The sequence below is a fragment of the Oncorhynchus gorbuscha genome, linkage group LG10, assembly GCF_021184085.1.
Source record: "Oncorhynchus gorbuscha isolate QuinsamMale2020 ecotype Even-year linkage group LG10, OgorEven_v1.0, whole genome shotgun sequence".
NCBI classification, from domain to species: Eukaryota; Metazoa; Chordata; class Actinopteri; order Salmoniformes; family Salmonidae; genus Oncorhynchus; species Oncorhynchus gorbuscha.
The window spans coordinates 27,939,905-27,960,783 of record NC_060182.1 but is presented as its reverse complement, the minus strand read 5'-3'; the positions used below and the strand labels follow the sequence as shown (position 1 = coordinate 27,960,783).

The following is a 20,879-nucleotide window of genomic DNA, read 5'->3' as shown; positions in this document are numbered from 1 at the left end:
TGGACAGCTTGCTATCATCGCTGGAAAAATGAATTCCCAAGTTTATCTAGACATTTTGCAGGAGAATGTAAGGCTATCTGTCCGCCAATTAAAGCTCAACAGAAGTTGGATGATGCAACAGGACAACGACCTAAAACACAGAAGTAAATCAACAACAGATGGCTTCAACAGAAGAAGATACGCCTTCTGGAGTGGCCCAGTCAGAGTCCTGACCTCAGAGTCCTGATTGAGATGCTGGGGCATGACCTCAAGAGAGCAGTTCACACCAGACATCCCAAGAATATTGCTGAACTGAAACAGTGTTGTAAAGAGGAATGGTCCAAAATTCCTCCTGACCGTTGTGCAGGTCTGATCCGCAACTACAGAAAACATTTGGTTAAGGTTATTGCTGCCAAAGGAGGGTCAACCAGTTATTAAATCCAAGGGTTCACATACTTTTTCAATCTTGCACTGTGAATGTTTACACAAATAAAGACTGAAAACTAATTGTTTGTGTGTTTAGTTTAAGAAGACTGTGTTTGTCTATTGTTGTGACCTAGATGAAGATCAGATAACATTTTATGACCAATTCATGCAGAAGTCCAGGTATTTCCAAAGGGTTGACGTACATTTCCTTGCCACTGTAACATAATATGACATAGCTTGCGCTGGAGAGCCTGCCTGTGATGAAATACAATCTACCCAAAGAAAGTAGAGGAAATTGTATACCATAAACATCCTGTGTTCAGGGGATTATGATCACATCTCTGGTGTGAAGTGATACTGTTACAGCAGCTGCTACTGTTACATGATATGATGTAGCCTTAACCAATGCTTTACATTAAAGCAGTATTTGTTAGATTACTTCAGGGCTGATAAGGTCCATTCTGTGCATTCTAAACAGCTTCTGGCTTAATTTAATGGCAGTGATATTTGAAAACAAAGGCAAGAGCATCATTCCTATCTCCCAAAAGCTCTGCATTTCTATGTGAAAATAACATTATTGCAAGGTACCTTATTCAAAAGGTTAGTAGATGTGTCATAATACAATTTTATTATTATTTTCATTATATCCTTCCTAGGTATAAAAGGCAACACTTATAATCATAGAATATAATAGACTATTGCTAAGAAAGATTCCCAGCACAAATAGTTTCTTCCCATGACTTAACTCTGGTGGTCTTTGCCAGGTGTCAGGTGTCTCCTACGGTTCTCACTACCCTGGGAATGTCTGGGAACTTCCTCCATATCCTGCATACAAACACACATTTATATTATGTTAGATAAATTGAAATGACAGAAATATTTACATAGATTGATGGATGCAGGGCAACCTGCAGCAGCACGGTAAATTGAAGGAGAATCATTCTCACCTGTGTTGTAGCATCCAACAGGTCTCTGGAGGGTATCAGACAGCCAGCCTCACCCAGGAAGCACAGAAGGATATGGAGCACATCTGCCCAGTGGCCGACAGTCAGCATCAGGACCATGATCCCCCCCAGACGCACCACCACTGTGTTTATAACAGCTTGGCCACTTGGCTGGCGATGTTGCTCCTCTGAGTAGAAAATAATTATCATCAGTTGAACGCTTTCTCAATGAGAATGACAACACTATGCTTGTAATTTACTTGTTTTGTGGTATTTACAAAATACCCAAATAGTATCTGACAATCTGCTGCTTAAACGTTTCCCCATACAGGATACAGTATGTTCAGTCTCTCACCCTGCATATACACCACCAGCAGTGTGTAGCAGATTGTCAGTGGAGTCCAGAACCTGAGGGCTTCTGTAGCTGAGAGGAAGTGTTTGTTTATTATAGATATGGCGGAAATGGCAGCCACTGCAAAGCTGAGCATAAGGGCCCTGGTCAGGTGTGGTAACAAAGAGCAACCTGATGTAAGCAGTGCAATGCACACTCCACAGTAGTGCTGGGAACTGTGTAGTTTGTACAGTGTAGTGACATGGAGCCGTAGTCGCCCAGTCTGGCTGGCCAGGAACCAGCTCAGTCCTGCAGCTAGGAGAAGGCAGAGCCAGCGCTGCGGCGCCCCCTCGTGGAGGAAATGGAGACTGCAGCTGAGGGCACAACCCAGGGAGAACTGGCACTGGACCAGCAGCTGCTGTAGGAACCTACTGGACTCCTGCAGATTCAGAGAGCAGGAGGGAAATTAATTTAGAGATGGATCAAGGCTGATGAATGGGAGATGTGAGAGAGATTTTAATATAATTATAAGTGACATTTATGTTATTATCTTGCAAGTGCCTTACTGGTCCAGCTGTGACCCAAGCTGACACTGCTCTGAGGGAGAACTCTAGAACCACCAGGGAGGCAACCCGAGAGCCCACTACAGCCAGCATCATTGACAGGAACAAGAACTGGAGAGTTCCACTCAGCCCAAATGTAGCATTGGCTTGATGCCTTGATTTCTTCTGCATAGATGTCTCTTTACTGCTGCTTTTGTTGCTTGAACTGAGTAGAGAAAGTATTAATTTCAAAGCAGTGAAATACAAATCAATGATTTCTAAGGATACATTGATTACTATTGACAATGTAAATCACATTACAGTCTTTGTTCATAGTGACGAAATCAAGCACAATATTCAATAGCACAAATTATTAAACTACATCAAGAGGCCTTAGTAGGTATGAGGTTAGTTATCTACATCCACATCTTCTTTATGGTTTGGTCCTGTTTCTCACGTGTTTTTAAATGTCCCTGTCTATAATATGGTAATTGCATCCAGATTCTAATTATAGGGAAACAGGTATAGCAACAATCAGTTTGTTTATTTATCAAACGCTATTACAACTAACTATGTAGCCTAACCTATATACTGAAGTTGCCTAACTACAATGTAATTAAAAAGGTATGATAATAACAAGAAGTGTAGCCTGAGACCCAAGTGAAATCATATATTCCATAGTTGTATACGTTTCTCACCTTTCAGCTTCTAAGAATACGTGTACTCTCAACAGGTTACAGAGAACAGAGATCCCACATGCGCCGATAAGTCCTGTGTCACACAAAACATGTCATCAACAGAATTGTATTATAAAATATCGGTTCTTAAAATAAACGTACAGCATGAGTAGGAACCTGCAAAAAAGCATTCGGCACAAACCAAGCAAGGAGAAGGCCCTTTACCCGGAGAAGCCTCGAACGATACAAACATCTCACCTTGGAGTAGACTGTCCAGGGGGGTTGCATCGAGCGTCAGCCATCCAGGTAAACTCGGAAGAAACGATGTAATTAAAGATAACATTTTCGTAAAATCGCTAGAATATTGGACTAATGATTCCCTAGAGCTATAGCTAGTTTCGATATCAAACCTATTGCCGGTTTACACCCTATCGTGTGCACATGACCAATACACTTTGAATTGAAAAATAGGCTAATTTCAGAAATGGGTCATTAAATTGCAACAGTTATATTTCGATAAAAGATAAGACCATGCCAGTTGGTCAATTGACAAAATACTTGAATCATTTCAAAAGTTTAAATTACTATCTCTGTCTATTTCTCTGTGATTAAATAACTACGCTTTGCTCAGTCATTGTGCCGTTCAAAGGTCAGTCGTGGGCAGTCATTGTGAGACAAAAATGTATGTGAAATTCATTTTAAAAAAGGTGTCTTTTGAAATAAACAACGTTTAATTGTTGTAGAAACAACCAATGTAATTACTCTACAACCAAAAATGTGTGGCAAAAATACCTTAAATGTAAAAGTTATATTTTAATAAAATAAACCTTCACTAGAGAAAACAGTGGAAATAATGTGTTTGGAAGTACAACAAAAACTCACTACTGTAATTCACTCTGTATAAGAGTATCAAAAATCCGGTGATTGTCCCAGTAGCATAACTAAGTCACCTATATCAAACAGGCAAAGCCTACTACACCGGCTCTGACGCTCAATGGATGTGGCAGGGCATGCAAACCATCACAGATTACAAGGGGATACCCAGCCATGAGCTGCCCAGTGACACAAGCCTACCAGATGAGCTAAATGCCTTCTATGAGCTCACATCTGTAGACATGAAATGCTTTGATAGGCTAGTTGGTAATGGCTCACAATACCATCATCCCAGACACCATGGACCCACTCCAATTCGCGTACTGCCTCAACAGATCCACAGAGGACACAATTTCTATGCACTCCACACTGTCCTTTCCCACTTGGACAAAATGAACACTTATTGTACATGAGAATACTGTTCATTGACTAGAGCTCATTACTTGTTTTACTTTTCTATTATTTTTCTATTTCCGTTTTCTCTGCATTGTTGGGAAGGGCCCATAAGTATTCCACTGTTAGCCCAAACCTGTTGTTTTATGAAGCATGTGACGAATACAATTTGATTTGATTTATATATTGTGATCTCATTGAGTTCATGACTTCAGAGGCATTTCGTGTGCGTTCAAATTTTCTTCTAAAACTTAGAATTGATTTAACTTAAATTCTAACAGTGGCCTAGTGGTTAGAGTGTTGGATTAGTAACTGAAAGGTTGCAAGTTCAAATCCCCGAGCTGACAAGGTAGTCTGTGAGTTGTAATTCTGGTTGGCCAGATTGCTACAAGCAATGACAAGACATTGCATTGTGGGAAATTGTTAGTGACTCATTTCAGCTACTTTAATCCTGTTTTTGATACCATGTCTTGTTTTCAGATGTTTTGACTACTTAGGTTAATTCATGTCAGCAATCTAACATGCTGACCACACTGCCCACATTGCGTTCGCGAGTGTTGCAAAATAAATGTACATTTATACTCTTAAGGATTGGACCCTTTTTTCAATTTTTTTTAACCTAAAATGACATACCCAAATCTAACTGCCTGTAGCTCAGGACCTGAAGCAAGGATATGCATATTCTTGATACCATTTGAAAGGAAACACTGTAGTTTGTGGAAATTAATGTAGCAGAATAACACATTAGATCTGCTAAAAGATAATACCAAGAAAAAAACGTGAGTTTTATTGTTTTGATTTTGCTCCATCATCTTTGAAATGCAAGAGAAAGGCCAAAATGTAATATTCCAAGTTAGGCGCATTTCGGCCACTAGATGGCAGCAGTGTATGTTAAAAGTTTTAGACTGATTCAATGAACCATTGCATTTCGGTTCAAAATATGTATCAAGACTGCCCAAATGTTCATAATTGGTTTATTAATACATTTAAGTTCATAACTGTGCACTCTCCTCAAACAATAGCATGGTATTCCTTCACTGTAATAGCTACTGTAAATTGGACAGTGCAATTAGATTAACAATAATTGAAGCTTTCTGCCCATATCAGGTATGTCTATGTCCTGGGAAATGTTCTTGTTACTTATAACCTCATGCTAATCACATTAGCGCATGTTAGCTCAGTCATCTCGTGGGGGGTAGGGTCACCGATCCTGTAGAAGTTAATCAATCATTTAATCTAAACTGCTCACGTGTGTCTGCTCAGCCAGGCGCTAAAATAGAATTTGGTTCTATTTTTGACGCTTGATGAGAAGCAAGTCCTGCCTCTCCCATCACTTCATTGGTTTTTAGGAGCGTATACCCATGTGGGGGATTGAAAGATGAACTGAGGTACTCCCCAGTCCAGTGGGTGGTGGTGATGCACCTTAAAGTTGGTTGTCAACCACCATATGTAAAGTCCAAAAAAGAAGAAGCCTGAAGGAGGAGAGATTACTAGAAACAAAGTAGATGTCCCCTTATCTGTGGATTAGTTGTCTGAGGAGAGAACACACAATTTTGTGACTCAAAATGGGTAAAAATTATACAAAGATCCATAAAAAAGGATCTTGTGCATTTCAGATAAAATAACAACCCAAAGTTTATATCACTTGACAAATTAGCTAACAACAGCAAACTAGCTAGCTAGCTAAATATCCATGAGTGTTTCATGTGTTTCGACCTGTCCTCAACTCAATATATAAAGTCAGCAAAAAATAAACATCCTCACTGTCAACTGTGTTTATTTTCAGCATGTAAATATTAGTATGAGCATAAGATTCAACACGTGAGACATAAACTGAACAAGTTCCACAGACATGTGACGAACAGAAATGGAATAATGTGTCCTGAACAAAGGGGTGTCAAAATCAAAAGTAACAGTCAGTATCTGGTGTGGCCACCAGCTGCATTAAGTACTGCAGTGCATCTTCTCCTCATGGACTGCACCAGATTTGCCAGTTCTTGCTGTGGGATGTTACCCCACTCTTCCACCAAGGCACCTGCAAGTTCCCAGACATTTCTGAGGGGAATGGCCCTAGCCCTCACCTTCCGATCCAACAGGTCCCAGACATGCTCAATGGGATTGAGATCCGGGCTCTTTGTGGGCTATGGCAGAACACTGACATTCCTGTCTTGCAGGAAATCACGCACAGAATGAGCAGTGTGTCTGGTGGCATTGTCATGCTGGGGGGTCATGTCAGGATGAGCCTGCAGGAAGGGTACCACATGAGGGAGGATGATGTATTCCCTGTAAACGCACAGCGTTGAGATTGCCTGCAATGACAACAGGCTCAGTCTGATGATGCTGACACACCGCCCCAGATCATGACGGACCCTCCACTTCCAAATCGATCCCGCTCCAGAGTACAGACCTCAGTGTAACGCTCATTCCTTTGACAATAAACGCGAATCCGACCATCACCCCTGGTGAGACAAAACCGCGATTTGTCAGTGAAGAGCACTTTTTGTCAGTTCTGTCTGGTCCAGCAACAGTGGGTTTGTGCCCATAGGCGACATTGTTGCCGGTAATGTCTGGTGAGGGCCTGCTTTACAACATGCCGACAAGCCCTCAGTCCAGCCTCTCTCTACCTATTGCGGACAGTCTCAGCACTGATGGAGGAAATGTGTGTTCCTGGTGGAACTCGGGCAGTTGTTGTTGCCATCCTGTCTGAGCACTCCCTGTAACGCTGTCTTAGGCGTCTCACAGTACGGACATTGCAATTTATTGCCTTGTCCACATCTGCAGTCCTCATGCTTCCTTGCAGCATGCCTAAGGCAAGTTCACGGAGATGAGCAGGGACCCTGGGCATCTTTCTTTTGGTGTTTTTCAGAGACAGTAGAAAGGGCTCTTTAGTGTCCTACGTTTTCATAACTGTGACCTTAATTGCCTACAGTCTGTAAGCTGTTAGTGTCTTAATGACCATTCCACAGGTGCATGTTTATTCATTGTTTATGGCTCATTGAACAAGCATGGGAAACAGTGTTTAAACCCTTTACAATGAAGATTTGTGAAGTTATTTGGATTTTTACGAACTATCTTTGAAAGACTGTCCTGAAAAATGGACGTTTTTTTGTTGTTGCTGAGTTTAGTTAGTTTAGAGTTCATTTTGATATTAAACCTGCGTGTTCTGATCACATCTGGCGTGGAGCACAAAAATCAACATGTGCGCGATTCTGGACGCATGTCTGTTTTGCCCCATAGTTGCACACAGTGGTTTTGTTGCCAAACAACCAAAACATCTATACAACATGATAAAGACATTTTTTATGGTTGAAATCTGGTCGGGATATCTTATAAGCAAATCACATTTTGGTTGATATCTGTTTTTTAGTTGAAATCTGATTGAACTACTGACCAGTTGCCTAAATGCTACTCACTTAATCGATACCAATCTATATAAACATATGTAGGGCTGTCCCTGAAAAGAATAAAATATTGGTCAACTGAGTCAATCGATTGGTTGAAATTGTTTGACTTTATTTTTCCCTATATAAAACACACGCTATGTGTATTAATAAAATCAACACTAACTATTGAGCTTGTCTCATGCTTTAAGCGCACTGTTTAATTAAATAATTAAGACACAATGACACAGAGGGCAGCCCAGCGGGAGCTCGATGGCAATTGATTTGAACCTGATCGGGCTCAGACTTACCGCTCTGTTAAAAAAAAATAAACACAGCGAGTGCCTGTGACTAGCGCACGTTGTCTTTCTCGCCTCCCTGCTAGAGTAACCAGGCACCACAGCACAGCAACAGTGTTTGTTGCGCTGTCTGTGGTGCTAAAGCTACAACATAATGTCATCCATTTCTAGTTTCTTACTTGTTGTTTCTCTGACTGAAAGGTTATGTTACCAAAATCCCTCATTTGTTTAGAAAAAACATTCCCTATTCCCTCAACCACTTGCTCTCTTTACGTGACACGTATGCATCGCATGCACGTGACCAATAGGGCCTGACCTATAGCATAATCACAGCAATAAATTGTTTTTTACAGGCTCCAACACCATAACACGTGACAGCATAATGGATGCGGAGGACGTGAAAAAGACACTCGAAATGTTTGCTCGGGAGGGAAAGGGGAAGTCAGATGTGTGGAAGACATTTGACTGAGGGCGTTTTCACACAGTTTTGGAGTGTAGTTCGGTTATTTGTTACATTGTATTTTTTTCATCTGGTCTGGTTGGTTTCAGATTGCCAAATGTAAAACACTTTTTGTACAATTTCTTTATTGTACAAAAATGCTAATGTTAAATCATCTATATAATGAAGCTTCAGTTGTGTCCCGATCTTCATATTACTTTTGCTATTCGGTAGCCTATAACCCCGGTATAGCCCCGTCTCCACTAATCTGCATAAGATGTGCTCATAAATGGGCTGCTATACTCAATGTTTCAGAGATAATGTTATGATGCTGTATTTCATCAAATACTCATCGTCAAATAACCTATAATAGGCCTGCTGTGCGACTCTGGTTCTTTTCCTGTGTTTGGTCTGGATTGCGTTCTTGCCCCATTTCAAGTCTTCCTTGGCTAGCTAAGATTCTTGGATCCTTGGTAAATTTACAACTTTGCTCTTTATCTGAGAAATGAATTTTGAATGTAAACCAATCAGGGTTTAGGCCTGGGCACATCACTATTACAGCAACCACTTTAGTTGTTAATGTTCTTGTCAATGCTTTAGACACTAAAATGAAATGTGCTGCTTTGTTTGGACCTGTCAATAGCTTTTGATACTGTTGACCATGCTATTTTATTGAATAAGTTGTCCTTGATAGGCATCAGAGCTCAGGCCTGTTCATGGTTTCATGATTATCTTAGTGACAAAACTCAGGCCATCGTGATTGATGGGGTTTAAGTCTGAATTTCTTGAAGTACATAAAGGTGTTCCGCAGGGATCAATACTAAGACCTTTCTTTTCACTATTTATATACATTTTATTGGTCAATATGTTAATTCTAAACTTCATCTATAAGTGGATTATACTATTATGTATGCAATTTCCCCGACTGCTGTGACAAAGCTACAATCAGATTTTCCAGAGCGACTTACAGTTTTGCAGGAAGCCCTTTGACTTAAAACTCATACTTAATATGGGCAAAACTAGATACATGTTGTTTAAGTCTTCATAAGATTGTCTCAGATGGATTACATCTTTACTCGTCGTTTGGTTCTATAATCGAACGAGTCCCTGCATACAAATACCTTAGTATATGGATTGAGGTCAATCATTTAAAAAACATACGACTAAGCTTGTTAACGATCCAACCCTTTTTCTCAATTTTCACCTAAAATTACATACTCAAATCTAACTGCCTGTAGCTCAGGACTAGGGGTGCACATATCGTAACGGGTCATTAGCTAAAAATGCCAACATCGGTATCAGCCCGATGTTGGCGTTTTCGTCTTTTGAGCTTCTAGTCATGAAATCTATGCAGCCTACTCAATCACTTTTTATAGCTACTGTTTACAGGCCTCCTGGGCCATATACAGCGTTTCTCACTGAGTTCCCTGAATTCCTATCAGACCTTGTAGTCATTGCAGATAATATTCTAATCTTTGGTGACTTTAATATTCACATGGAAAAGTCCACAGACCCACTCCAAAAGGCTTTTGGAGCCATCATCGACTCAGTGGGTTTTGTCCAACATGTCTCTGGACCCACTCACTCTCACAGTCATACGCTGGACCTAGTTTTGTCCCATGGAATAAATGTTGTGGATCTTAATGTTTTTCCTCATAATCCTGGACTATCAGACCACCATTTTATTACGTTTGCAATTGCAACAAATAATCTGCTCAGACCCCAACCAAGGAACATCAAAAGTCATGCTATAAATTCACAGACAACACAAAGATTCCTTGATGCCCTTCCAGACTCCCTCTGCCTACCCAAGGACGCCAGAGGACAAAAATCCGTTAACCACCTAACTGAGGATCTCAATTTAACCTTGCACAATACCCTAGATGCAGTTGCACCCTAAAAACTAAAAAAATGTCTCATAAGAAACTAGCTCCCTGGTACACAGAAAATACCCGAGCTCTGAAGCAAGCTTCCAGAAAATTGGAACGGAAATGGCGCCACACCAAACTGGAAGTCTTCCGACTAGCTTGGAAGGATGGTACCGTGCAGTACCGAAGAGCCCTTACTGCTGCTCGATCGTCCTATTTTTCTAACTTAATTGAGGAAAATAAGAACAATCCGAAATTCCTTTTTGATACTGTGGCAAAGCTAACTAAAAAGCAGCATTCCCCAAGAGAGGATGACTTGCACTTTAGCAGTGATAAATTCATGAACTTCTTTGAGGAAAAGATTATGATTATTAGAAAGCAAATTACGGACTCCTCTTTAAACCTGCGTATTCCTCCAAACCTCAGTTGTCCTGAGTCTGCACAACTCTGCCAGGACCTAGGATCAAGAGAGACGCTCAAGTGTTTTAGTACTATATCTCTTGACACAATGATGAAAATAATCATGGCCTCTAAACCTTCAAGCTGTATACTGGACCCTATTCCAACTAAACTACTGAAAGAGCTGCTTCCTGTGCTTGGCCCTCCTATGTTGAACATAATAAACGGCTCTCTATCCACTGGATGTGTACCAAACTCACTAAAAGTGGCAGTAATAAAGCCTCTCTTGAAAAAGCCAAACCTTGACCCAGAAAATATAAAAAACTATCGGCCTATATCGAATCTTCCATTCCTCTCAAAGATTTTAGAGAAGGCTGTTGCGCAACAACTCACTGCCTTCCTGAAGACAAACAATGTATACGAAATGCTTCAGTCTGGTTTTAGACCCCATCATAGCACTGAGACGGCACTTGTGAAGGTGGTAAATGACATTTTGATGGCATCGGACCGAGGCTCTGCATCTGTCCTCGTGCTCCTAGACCTTAGTGCTGCTTTTGATACCATCGATCACCACATTCTTTTGGAAAGATTGGAAACCCAAATTGGTCTACACGGACATGTTCTGGCCTGGTTTAGGTCTTATCTGTCGGAAAGATATCAGTTTGTCTCTGTGAATGGTTTGTCCTCTGACAAATCAACTGTACATTTCGGTGTTCCTCAAGGTTCTGTTTTAGGACCACTATTGTTTTCACTATATATTTTACCTCTTGGGGATGTTATTCGAAAACATAATGTAAACTTTCACTGCTATGCGGATGACACACAGCTGTACATTTCAATGAAACATGGTGAAGCACCAAAATTACCCTCGCTAGAAGCATGTGTTTCAGACATAAGGAAGTGGATGGCTGCAAACTTTCTACTATTAAACTCGGACAAAACAGAGATGCTTGTTCTAGGTCCCAAGAAACAAAGAGATCTTCTGTTGAATCTGACAATTAATCTTAATGTTTGTACAGTCGTCTCAAATAAAACTGTGAAGGACCTCGGCGTTACTCTGGACCCTGATCTCTCTTTTGAAGAACATATCAAGACCATTTCGAGGACAGCTTTTTTCCATCTACGTAACATTGCAAAAATCAGAAACTTTCTGTCCAAAAATGATGCAGAAAAATTAATCCATGCTTTTGTCACTTCTAGGTTAGACTACTGCAATGCTCTATTTTCCGGCTACCCGGATAAAGCACTAAATAAACTTCATTTAGTGCTAAATACGGCTGCTAGAATCCTGACTAGAACCAAAAAATTTGATCATATTACTCCAGTGCTAGCCTCTCTACACTGGCTTCCTGTCAAAGCAAGGGCTGATTTCAAGGTTTTACTGCTAACCTACAAAGCATTACATGGGCTTGCTCCTACCTACCTCTCTGATTTGGTCCTGCCGTACATACCTACACGTACGCTACGGTCACAAGACGCAGGCCTCCTAATTGTCCCTAGAATTTCTAAGCAAACAGCTGGAGGCAGGGCTTTCTCCTATAGAGCTCCATTTTTATGGAACGGTCTGCCTACCCATGTCAGAGACGCAAACTCGGTCTCAACCTTTAAGTCTTTACTGAAGACTCATCTCTTCAGTGGGTCATATGATTGAGTGTAGTCTGGCCCAGGAGTGGGAAGGTGAACGGAAAGGCTCTGGAGCAACGAACCGCCCTTGCTGTCTCTGCCTGGCCGGTTCCCCTTTTTCCACTGGGATTCTCTGCCTCTAACCCTGTTACGGGGCTGAGTCACTGGCTTGCTGGGGCTCTCTCGTGCCGTCCCTGGGGGTGCGTCACCTGGGTGGGTTGATTCACTGTTGTGGTCGGCCTGTCTGGGTTTCCTCCCCCTTGGGTTGTACCGTGTCGGAGATCTTTGTGGGCTATACTCAGCCTTGTCTCAGGATGGTAAGTTGGTGGTTGAAGATTTCCCTCTAGTGGTGTGGGGGCTGTGCTTTGGCAAAGTGGGTGGGGTTATATCCTTCCTGTTTGGCCCTGTTTGGGGTGTCCTCGGATGGGGCCACAGTGTCTCCTGACCCCTCCTGTCTCAGCCTCCAGTATTTATGCTGCAGTAGTTTGTGTCGGGGGCTAGGGTCAGTTTGTTTATCTGGAGTACTTCTCCTGTCCTATTCGGTGTCCTGTGTAAATCTAAGTGTGCGTTCTCTAATTCTCTCCTTCTCTCTTTCTTTCTCTCTCTCGGAGGACCTGAGCCCTAGGACCATGCCCCAGGACTACCTGACATGATGACTCCTTGCTGTCCCCAGTCCACCTGGCCATGCTGCTGCTCCAGTTTCAACTGGCCTGGGCCCTAGGACCATGTCCCAGGACTACCTGACATGAGGACTCCTTGCTGTCCCCAGTCCACCTGGCCATGCTCCTGCTCCAGTTTCAACTGTTTTGCCTTACTATTATTCAACCATGCTGGTCATTTATGAACATTTGAACATCTTGGCCACGTTCTGTTATAATCTCCACCCGGCACAGCCAGAAGAGAACTGGCCACCCCACATATGCTCTCTCTAATTCTCTCTTTCTTTCTCTCTCTCGGAGGACCTGAGCCCTAGGACCGTGCCCCAGGACTACCTGACATGATGGCTCCTTGCTGTCCCCAGTCTACCTGACTGTGCTGCTGCTCCAGTTTCAACTGTTCTGCCTTATTATTATTTGACCATGCTGGTCATTTATGAACATTTGAACATCTTGGTCATGTTCTGTTATAATCTCTACCCGGCACAGCCAGAAGAGGACTGGCCACCCCACATAGCCCGGTTCCTCTCTAGGTTTCTTCCTAGGTTTTGGCCTTTCTAGGGAGTTTTTCCTAGCCACCGTGCTTTTACACCTGCATTGTTTGCTGTTTGGGGTTTTAGGCTGGGTTTCTGTACAGCACTTTGAGATATCAGCTGATGTACGAAGGGCTATATAAATAAATTTGATTTGATGTCTAGTTTAATGCCAATGTTAAAAACTGATGTCAACGCTATCGTGCATATACCTATATAAACGTAGGTGCATGACATTATGATGCCACGTAAAATTTGGCGCTACACGTGCAACACAGCATTCCTAACATAGCCCACAATGTCTGCTGTGGATCGAGCGAGCAGTCAATAAGTTGAACAGTCATTTGAAAGTGTAAGAATTTCAGCGAGACAACTCCAAGGCGAAATCCATTAAAGCCACGATAATGGAATTCATTGCCCTTGACAATCAACCGTTCACTGTCATGGGTGATGTTGGCTTTTGCCAACTGGTCGAGCACTGGTACACACTACCAAGTGGCTATTTTTTCCAGATGTTGCCCTACCAGAGTTGCACAGTAATGGCGTCACTGCAATTAGCTTCACGACATACATACTATGGAACTCTGTTTGGGTCTTTGTGTCAAAAACACAGTAGCACTGTCAAAGCTGTATTAAAAAAGTCTGCAAACACCGGCCACAAACGATGTGTTTTCAATACCGCGTTGGTAATAAATCTTAATTTGTTCGACCGCAACTTGCAAAGCTTGCTAGCTTCATCTGGCTAGAGGCTCGACCGGACCGGGTTATGAAGATAGCCACAATAAGGATTAGACACAATAGTGGAATTTGCTGTTTGCATTCAAAATACGTGTCATTGACAGTGATGCAAATGAATACGAATAGTAGAATTATGCCATACTTTTATGTTGAAGGATAACCGGAAAGTCCACTATTGTGGCTAGCTTCAGATGGGTCCGACCACCATTAATCAAATAAGAACTGTCTTATAAATTAGGGCTATTTTTAGATGCTAACTATAGCTACAGTACTGAAACAGATAGTTGTTTTGCTATGTTTTTGGGGAAGAACTACATTGTTTGCATCCATGAGCTAGCTTGCTTTTTTATGACCAGTACTGTAACGTTAGGTGTGATACAACTTTACCAGCACCGTAGCATACGTATCGATGAATCACACACACACACACACACACACACACACACACACACACACACACACACACACACACACACACACACACACACACACACACACACACACACACACACACACACACACACACACACACACACACACACAATCAACTGCGTTCATTTCTTCTAATGTACATCACTGAAGTAGGAACTTGGGTGCAATGTCAGACTGTATTTTGGGGAGGGATCGAGTGCCATAAAACTGATGTCCATAAAAGCTTTAGTGAGCACCTACTTTAAACTTAATGCTACACCGATATCTGAAAGTGTGCCCAATTGTTAAACTAATGTAGGTTTGGAATGAAAGGAATCCATGAGCGTCAGCCCAAGTCTGTCAGGTGGTCAGCCTCTGGCCTCTTCAGTATGCCATGATGATATTTGAATGGGTGGAATATCAGCCCACTATTCCAAAGAACTCAGGTGAGTCCAGTTGCCTCTTTATCAGCCACATTACTGCTTCAGATAGAAATGTGAAAAAGTATTTGCCCCCTTTCTGATTCTCTATTCAAAAGTAGAGCAAATTAAAGGGGAAAATACTTTTTCATAGTACTGTATCTATCAACCATTCACCTAGTGTTCAGTAACATCACCTCCCAACTGACTATTCCGTTTTCATCCGATGTTGGTTGTGAAAGCTTTACATGCGGGTAGAGGGTAACCCTGGATATTAAGGTTTTTCTGAAAGTCCTCTGTCTGCACTGAGAGGGGGAGACATGATAAACAGGGTTTGTGAAGCTCTGAGTGAGAACAAAAATGCCAGTAAATTTTACATTTTAATTAAAATTATTTATAAAACAATCTACTGCGTTTCTTTTATATCTCAAAATGGCCATGACAGTTTAGAGTGATATTGATTTCACCACAGAAATGATACGTACAGTGGGGCAAAAAAGTATTTAGTCAGCCACCAATTGTGCAAGTTCTCCAACTTAAAAAGATGAGAGGCCTGTAATCCCCATCATAGGTACACTTCAATTATGACAGACAAAATGAGAAAAACAAATCCAGAAAATCACATTGTAGGATTTTTAATGAATGTATTTGCAAATTATGGTGGAAAATAAGTATTTGGTCACCTACAAACAAGCAAGATTTCTGGCTCTCACAGACCTATAACTTCTTCCTTAAGAGGCTCCTCTGTCCTCCACTCATTACCTGTATTAATGGCACCTGTTTGAACTTGCTATCAGTATAAAAGACACCTGTCCACAACCTCAAACAGTCACACTCCAAACTCCACTATGGCCAAGACGAAAGAGCTGTCAAAGGACACCAGAAACAAAATTGTAGACCTGCACCAGGCTGGGAAGACTGAATCTGCAATAGGTAAGCAGCTTGGTTTGAAGAAATCAACTGTGGGAGCAATTATTAGGAAATGGAAGACATACAAGACCACTGATAATCTCCCACGATCTGGGGCTCCACGCAATATCTCACCCCGTGGGGTCAAACTGATCACAAGAACAGTGAGCAAAAATACCAGAACCACACAGCGGGACCTACCATCAGTAACACACTATGCTTCCAGGGACTCAAATCCTGCAGTGCCAGACGTGTCCCCCTGCTTAAGCCAGTACATGTCCAGGCCCGTCTGAAGTTTGCTAGAGAGCATTTGGATGATCCAGAAGAAGATTGGGAGAATGTCATATGGTCAGATGAAACCAAAATATAACCTTTTGGTAAAAACTCAACTCGTCATGTTTGGAGGACAAAGAATGCTGAGTTGCATCCAAAGAACACCATACCTACTGTGAAGCATGGGGGTGGAAATATCATGCTTTGAGGCGGTTTTTCTGCAAAGGGACCAGGACGACTGATCTGTGTAAAGGAAAGAATGAATGGGGCCATGTATCGTGAGATTTTGAGTGAAAACCTCCTTCCATCAGCAAGGGCATTGAATATGAAACGTGGCTTGGTCTTTCAGCATGACAATGATCCCAAACACACTGCCCGGGCAACGAAGGAGTGGCTTCGTAAGAAGCATTTCAATGTCCTGGAGTGGCCTAGCCAGTCTCCAGATCTCAACCCTGTAGAAAATCTTTGGAGGGAGTTGAAAGTCCATGTTGCCCAGCAACAGCCCCAAAACATCACTGCTCTAGAGGATATCTGCATGGAGGAATAGGCCAAAATACCAGCAACAGTGTGTGAAAACCTTGTGAAGACTTACAGAAAATATTTGACCTCTGTCATTGCCAACAAAGGGTATATAACAAAGTATTGAGATAAACTTTTGTTATTGACCAAATACTTATTTTCCACCATAATTTGCAAATAAATTCATAAAAAATCCTACAATGTGATTTTCTGGATTTCTTTTCTCATTATGTCTGTCATAGTTGAAGTGTACGTACCTATGATGAAAATTACAGGCCTCATCTTTTTAAGTGGGAGAACTTGCACAATTGGTGGCTGACTAAATACTTTTTTGCCCCACTGTATAACATCCACATTTGTTGTCCATTGGTGTCCCGTATTGAACACATTGATGGGATCAAATTAGCTCTCTTGTAAACATGTTTCTTTTCTCTAAAATGTTGCAACCACCTACCTCTGAGAAACATTAATACAACCTGACAAGAACATTTAAAAAATAGTTTTATTCCTAATACTATTGAACATTTGAGCTTTTCATAATCTTATATCACTGGCTGGTATTTATTTTATTTAACTTGGCAAATCAGTTAAGAGAAAATTCTAATTTACAATGATGGCCTACCCGGACAACGCTGGGCCAATTGTGCGCCGCCCTATGGGACTCCCATCACGGCCAGTTGTGATACAGCCTGGAATCAAACCAGGGTCTGTAGTGACACCTAACACTGAGATGCAGTGCCTTGCGCCACTCGGCAGCCCAGTGGCACAGTATTGTACTTCACACTGCTGTTGAAAAGGAAAAATGTGTGAAACAGACTTCAGAGGTTTGTTCACTGTCCTCACTGCGACATTGTGGATGTGGCTCAGATCCTAGGCACTCTTTGGCTGGGGAAATATTGAGAGAGTTTGATTAAAATGAACCACGGTTCACCGGTCTATGGCTTGTGATGTAAATGGGCGAAAGCAGTGAGGGAGGAGCGCCTTTATCAAATTGAAGAGTAATCTGCACCACTCGGTCAACAATGGAGCATGGTTTATCGATAAAATGTTAGAATTTTTAAACTTTCATTGGGAAGACAGAAAGCGTTAATCTAAAGCAATCACTTTTACATGTGAACACAGAATCCTACTCATTACTTCACCTACATCACTTTTGTTTAGAGCCGACTTCGCCATCGGACAGAGTTGGGCACTTGGCTGACTCATCCCCAGGAGGCAGCAGGGTTCCAAAACTAATGCTATCGGTTTAGACTCCTCCCACCAAGGCAACCTGGGCCAGATAATCAAATCTCTCAATATTGTGCAATGGGAGGAGAGGCTGATGCTAGCTCAGGCCAATGACTGTGCACTGGGGCGGGACTAGTGGTTGGTCCAGGGGGGGCCAGGAGGGAGAGTCTGACAGGAGGACGTCTAGGCGCTTGTACTGCTTCTTGGACTGGCGCCTCCCTCGGAGCAGACGCAGGCAGTTCAGCATACCTCGGTCTATCAGCATCTACAGGAGAGCCAGTAGGATATAGTCACACAGTCATTGAGTATGTTTAAATGCATAGTAATAATTTGAAATTAAACTGATTATGGCAGTATGCAGATTATGCAATAGTCACGTAAACACCTTACTCTGCTTATCTTAATTGGCTTAAGGTCAAGTTTAAAGTAAGCTTATGGGGCCTCTTATCAATCATGCGTTGGCACAAATCTGCGTAAACCATGTCTAGAATCATTTCCACACAAAATGTGATTTATCAATATGAACATTTGCTTGAGTGCATACATTTCACGCACAGCCATGCGTAGGCACAGTGCCAAGTGGTGGAATAAGGGAACTATTTGTCAAGCATAGAATGGGGAAAATGTGTGAAATTGTGAGTAATAATATACATTTTTTCTACTTCATTGCATTTTCATTGTGAATTCATGCAACATACTGTATCTGGTCAGGCTATATCACATAATTTGACCACAGTGGATTTGCTACGATAATAATTAGGGCTGAACCCAAATAGTCGACTTGTCAGTCGACCAAGCAAATATATTTTTTTTCATGGCACACGGGAGACCTGTCTTATTTGCGCCCATCTTAGTGAACTAATCCATAGCGGAGACTGAGACAAAGGCTCTGCATGGTCAATTTGACACCTGCAGTGGCCGTACAGCATTTACTGTGATGAGGCCTCCGCAGACGTCTAAGCAAACATACATTTTGCACATCGCAGAGTAGAGCTATTGTCAAAGAAGTGAGTTTGTGTTCATACAGGACCTCCCGCACCACACCTACCATCAACCAATCATGTCAATGCAGGGCTGCAATGATCATATTTTCTTGCTTTATAGGCAATTTTTACATAGTTGGCAATATAAGTTACTTTTTAGGTTTATCATTTTCATTTAGATTTGGATAACCACATGACAATGATTTTAAGATGCGAAGAGATTATACATTTAAATTAAACTGTGCATATGAAAACCATAACTGGCAAGAGAAATTGACATTTCACATGAGAAAAAACTTTGCTGACTCCTTGTTTAGCCTATAGAGCCCCACAGTGGAGGTGTGTGTCATAATACGCATAAAACCTAGCTGTCAAACAGGGAAATGGTTCTAATTGTTTTTTTTTCCCCCATAGAGGATTTTTAGAAAGACTTCAAATAAGGGCAGTGTTTCATGTAGGCTCACAGTGGCAGTGTCTATCGAATCATGTCAATATATTTGGCTCTATTTACATTGATGCTCATTAGCATTTTCGAATCAAAGTAAACAAAAATACATAACTTGCACAAGACCATTCACAGAATTGTCAATTTAAAGACATCAAGCCAATTGATTCATTACTACATTTAGGTAACATTAGATAGTTCATCCAGAGATTCTTACATTTTCCTCGAGTCGGCAGTCTCATCCAGACCAACATGGCATTTGTAGTTCTTTATGATAGCCAAATTAGCATTTCATTTTTGGGGGGGGCCAAGTATAACTGATCATATTATGAAAAAGACAAGCATTGTAATTTTGAACTCCATAAAGTGAGTGTGAAAGAAGTTAAACAATAATGTATCTATCAACAACGACAAGCCACCGGGATCTAACAACTTGGATGGGAAATTACTGAGGATAACAGCGGCTGATATTGCCACTCCTATTTGCCATATCTTCAATCTAAGCCTATAAGAAAGTGTGTCCTTAGGCCTGGAGGGGAGCAAAAGTAATTCCGATAACCATGAATAGTAAAGCCCCCTTTACTGTCTCAAATAGGCGACCAATAAGCCTTTTACCAACCCTTAATAAACTTTTGGAAAAAAATGGTGTTTGACCAGACACAATACTATTTTACTGTAAACAAATTGACAACAGACTTTCAGCATGCTTATAGGGAGGACACTCAGCAAGCACAGCGCTTACACAAATGACTGATGATTGTCTGAGAGAAAGATTGAGGGAGCTTTTTTGCGGCTTTTGACATTATCGATCATAGTCTGCTGATGGAAAAGCATATGTTTTATGGCTTTACACCCCCTGCTATATTGTGGATAAAGAGTCTAACAGAACACAGAGGGCATTCTTTAATGGAAGCATCTCCAACATAATCCTGGTAAAATCAGGCACCCTACTTTTTTCAATCTTTACTAATGACATGCAACTGGCCTTGAGTAAAGCCAGTGTGTCTATGTATGCGGTTGACTCAACACTATACACGTCAGCTACTACAGAGTGAAATCACGGCAACATTTAACAAAAAGCTGCAGTTAGTTTCAAAATGGGTGGCAAGGAATACATTTTTCCTAAATATTTCTAACTAAAAGCATTGTATTTGGGACAAATCATTCACTAAAACCTAAATCTTATAATACATGTGGTAATTTAGGAAGTTGAGGTGACTAAACAGCTTGGAGTAACCCTAGATTGTAAACTGTCATGGTCAAAACATATTGATACAACAGTATCTTAGATGTGGAGAAGTCTGTCCATAATAAAGCGCTGCTCTGCCTTCTTAACAACACTATAAACAAGGCAGGTCCTACAGGCCCGAATTTTGTCAAACCTGGACTACTGTTTAGTAGTGTGGTCAGGTGCCACAAAGAGGGACGCATGTCAATCTATCATGAATCAAAGTGGAAGAGAGATTGACTTCGTCACTACTTGTTTTTGTAAGACGTGTTGACAAGCTGAATGTACCGAGCTGTTTGTTTAAACTACTACCACACTCGGACACCCATGCACACCACACAAGACATGCCACCAGAGGTCTCTTC

The 20,879-nt window shown here is 41.5% G+C and overlaps 2 protein-coding genes across 3 annotated transcripts in view; both read right to left on the bottom strand.

Moving 5' to 3' along the window:
• Positions 1-1,010: 1,010 nt before the first annotated feature.
• Positions 1,011-3,631, bottom strand: tmem82 (transmembrane protein 82). The gene is made up of 6 exons (XM_046365481.1): positions 3,158-3,631; positions 2,921-2,993; positions 2,247-2,448; positions 1,705-2,119; positions 1,353-1,537; positions 1,011-1,230 (listed from the first exon to the last, which is right to left on the bottom strand). Exons 1-6 carry the CDS (start codon positions 3,240-3,242, stop codon positions 1,147-1,149), a joined length of 1,044 nt encoding a protein of 347 aa, XP_046221437.1. The 5' UTR covers positions 3,243-3,631; the 3' UTR covers positions 1,011-1,146.
• A 13,484-nt stretch (positions 3,632-17,115) lies between these two features.
• The window catches only part of atp13a2 (ATPase cation transporting 13A2), a 35,410-nt gene continuing 31,646 nt past the window's right edge, over positions 17,116-20,879 (bottom strand). For both annotated transcript variants that reach the window (XM_046365478.1, XM_046365479.1), the window contains exon 29: positions 17,116-18,123. In XM_046365478.1, coding sequence (XP_046221434.1) covers positions 17,956-18,123 — 168 coding nt within the window. In that variant the 3' untranslated portion in view covers positions 17,116-17,955. The remainder of the gene's footprint in view (positions 18,124-20,879) is intronic.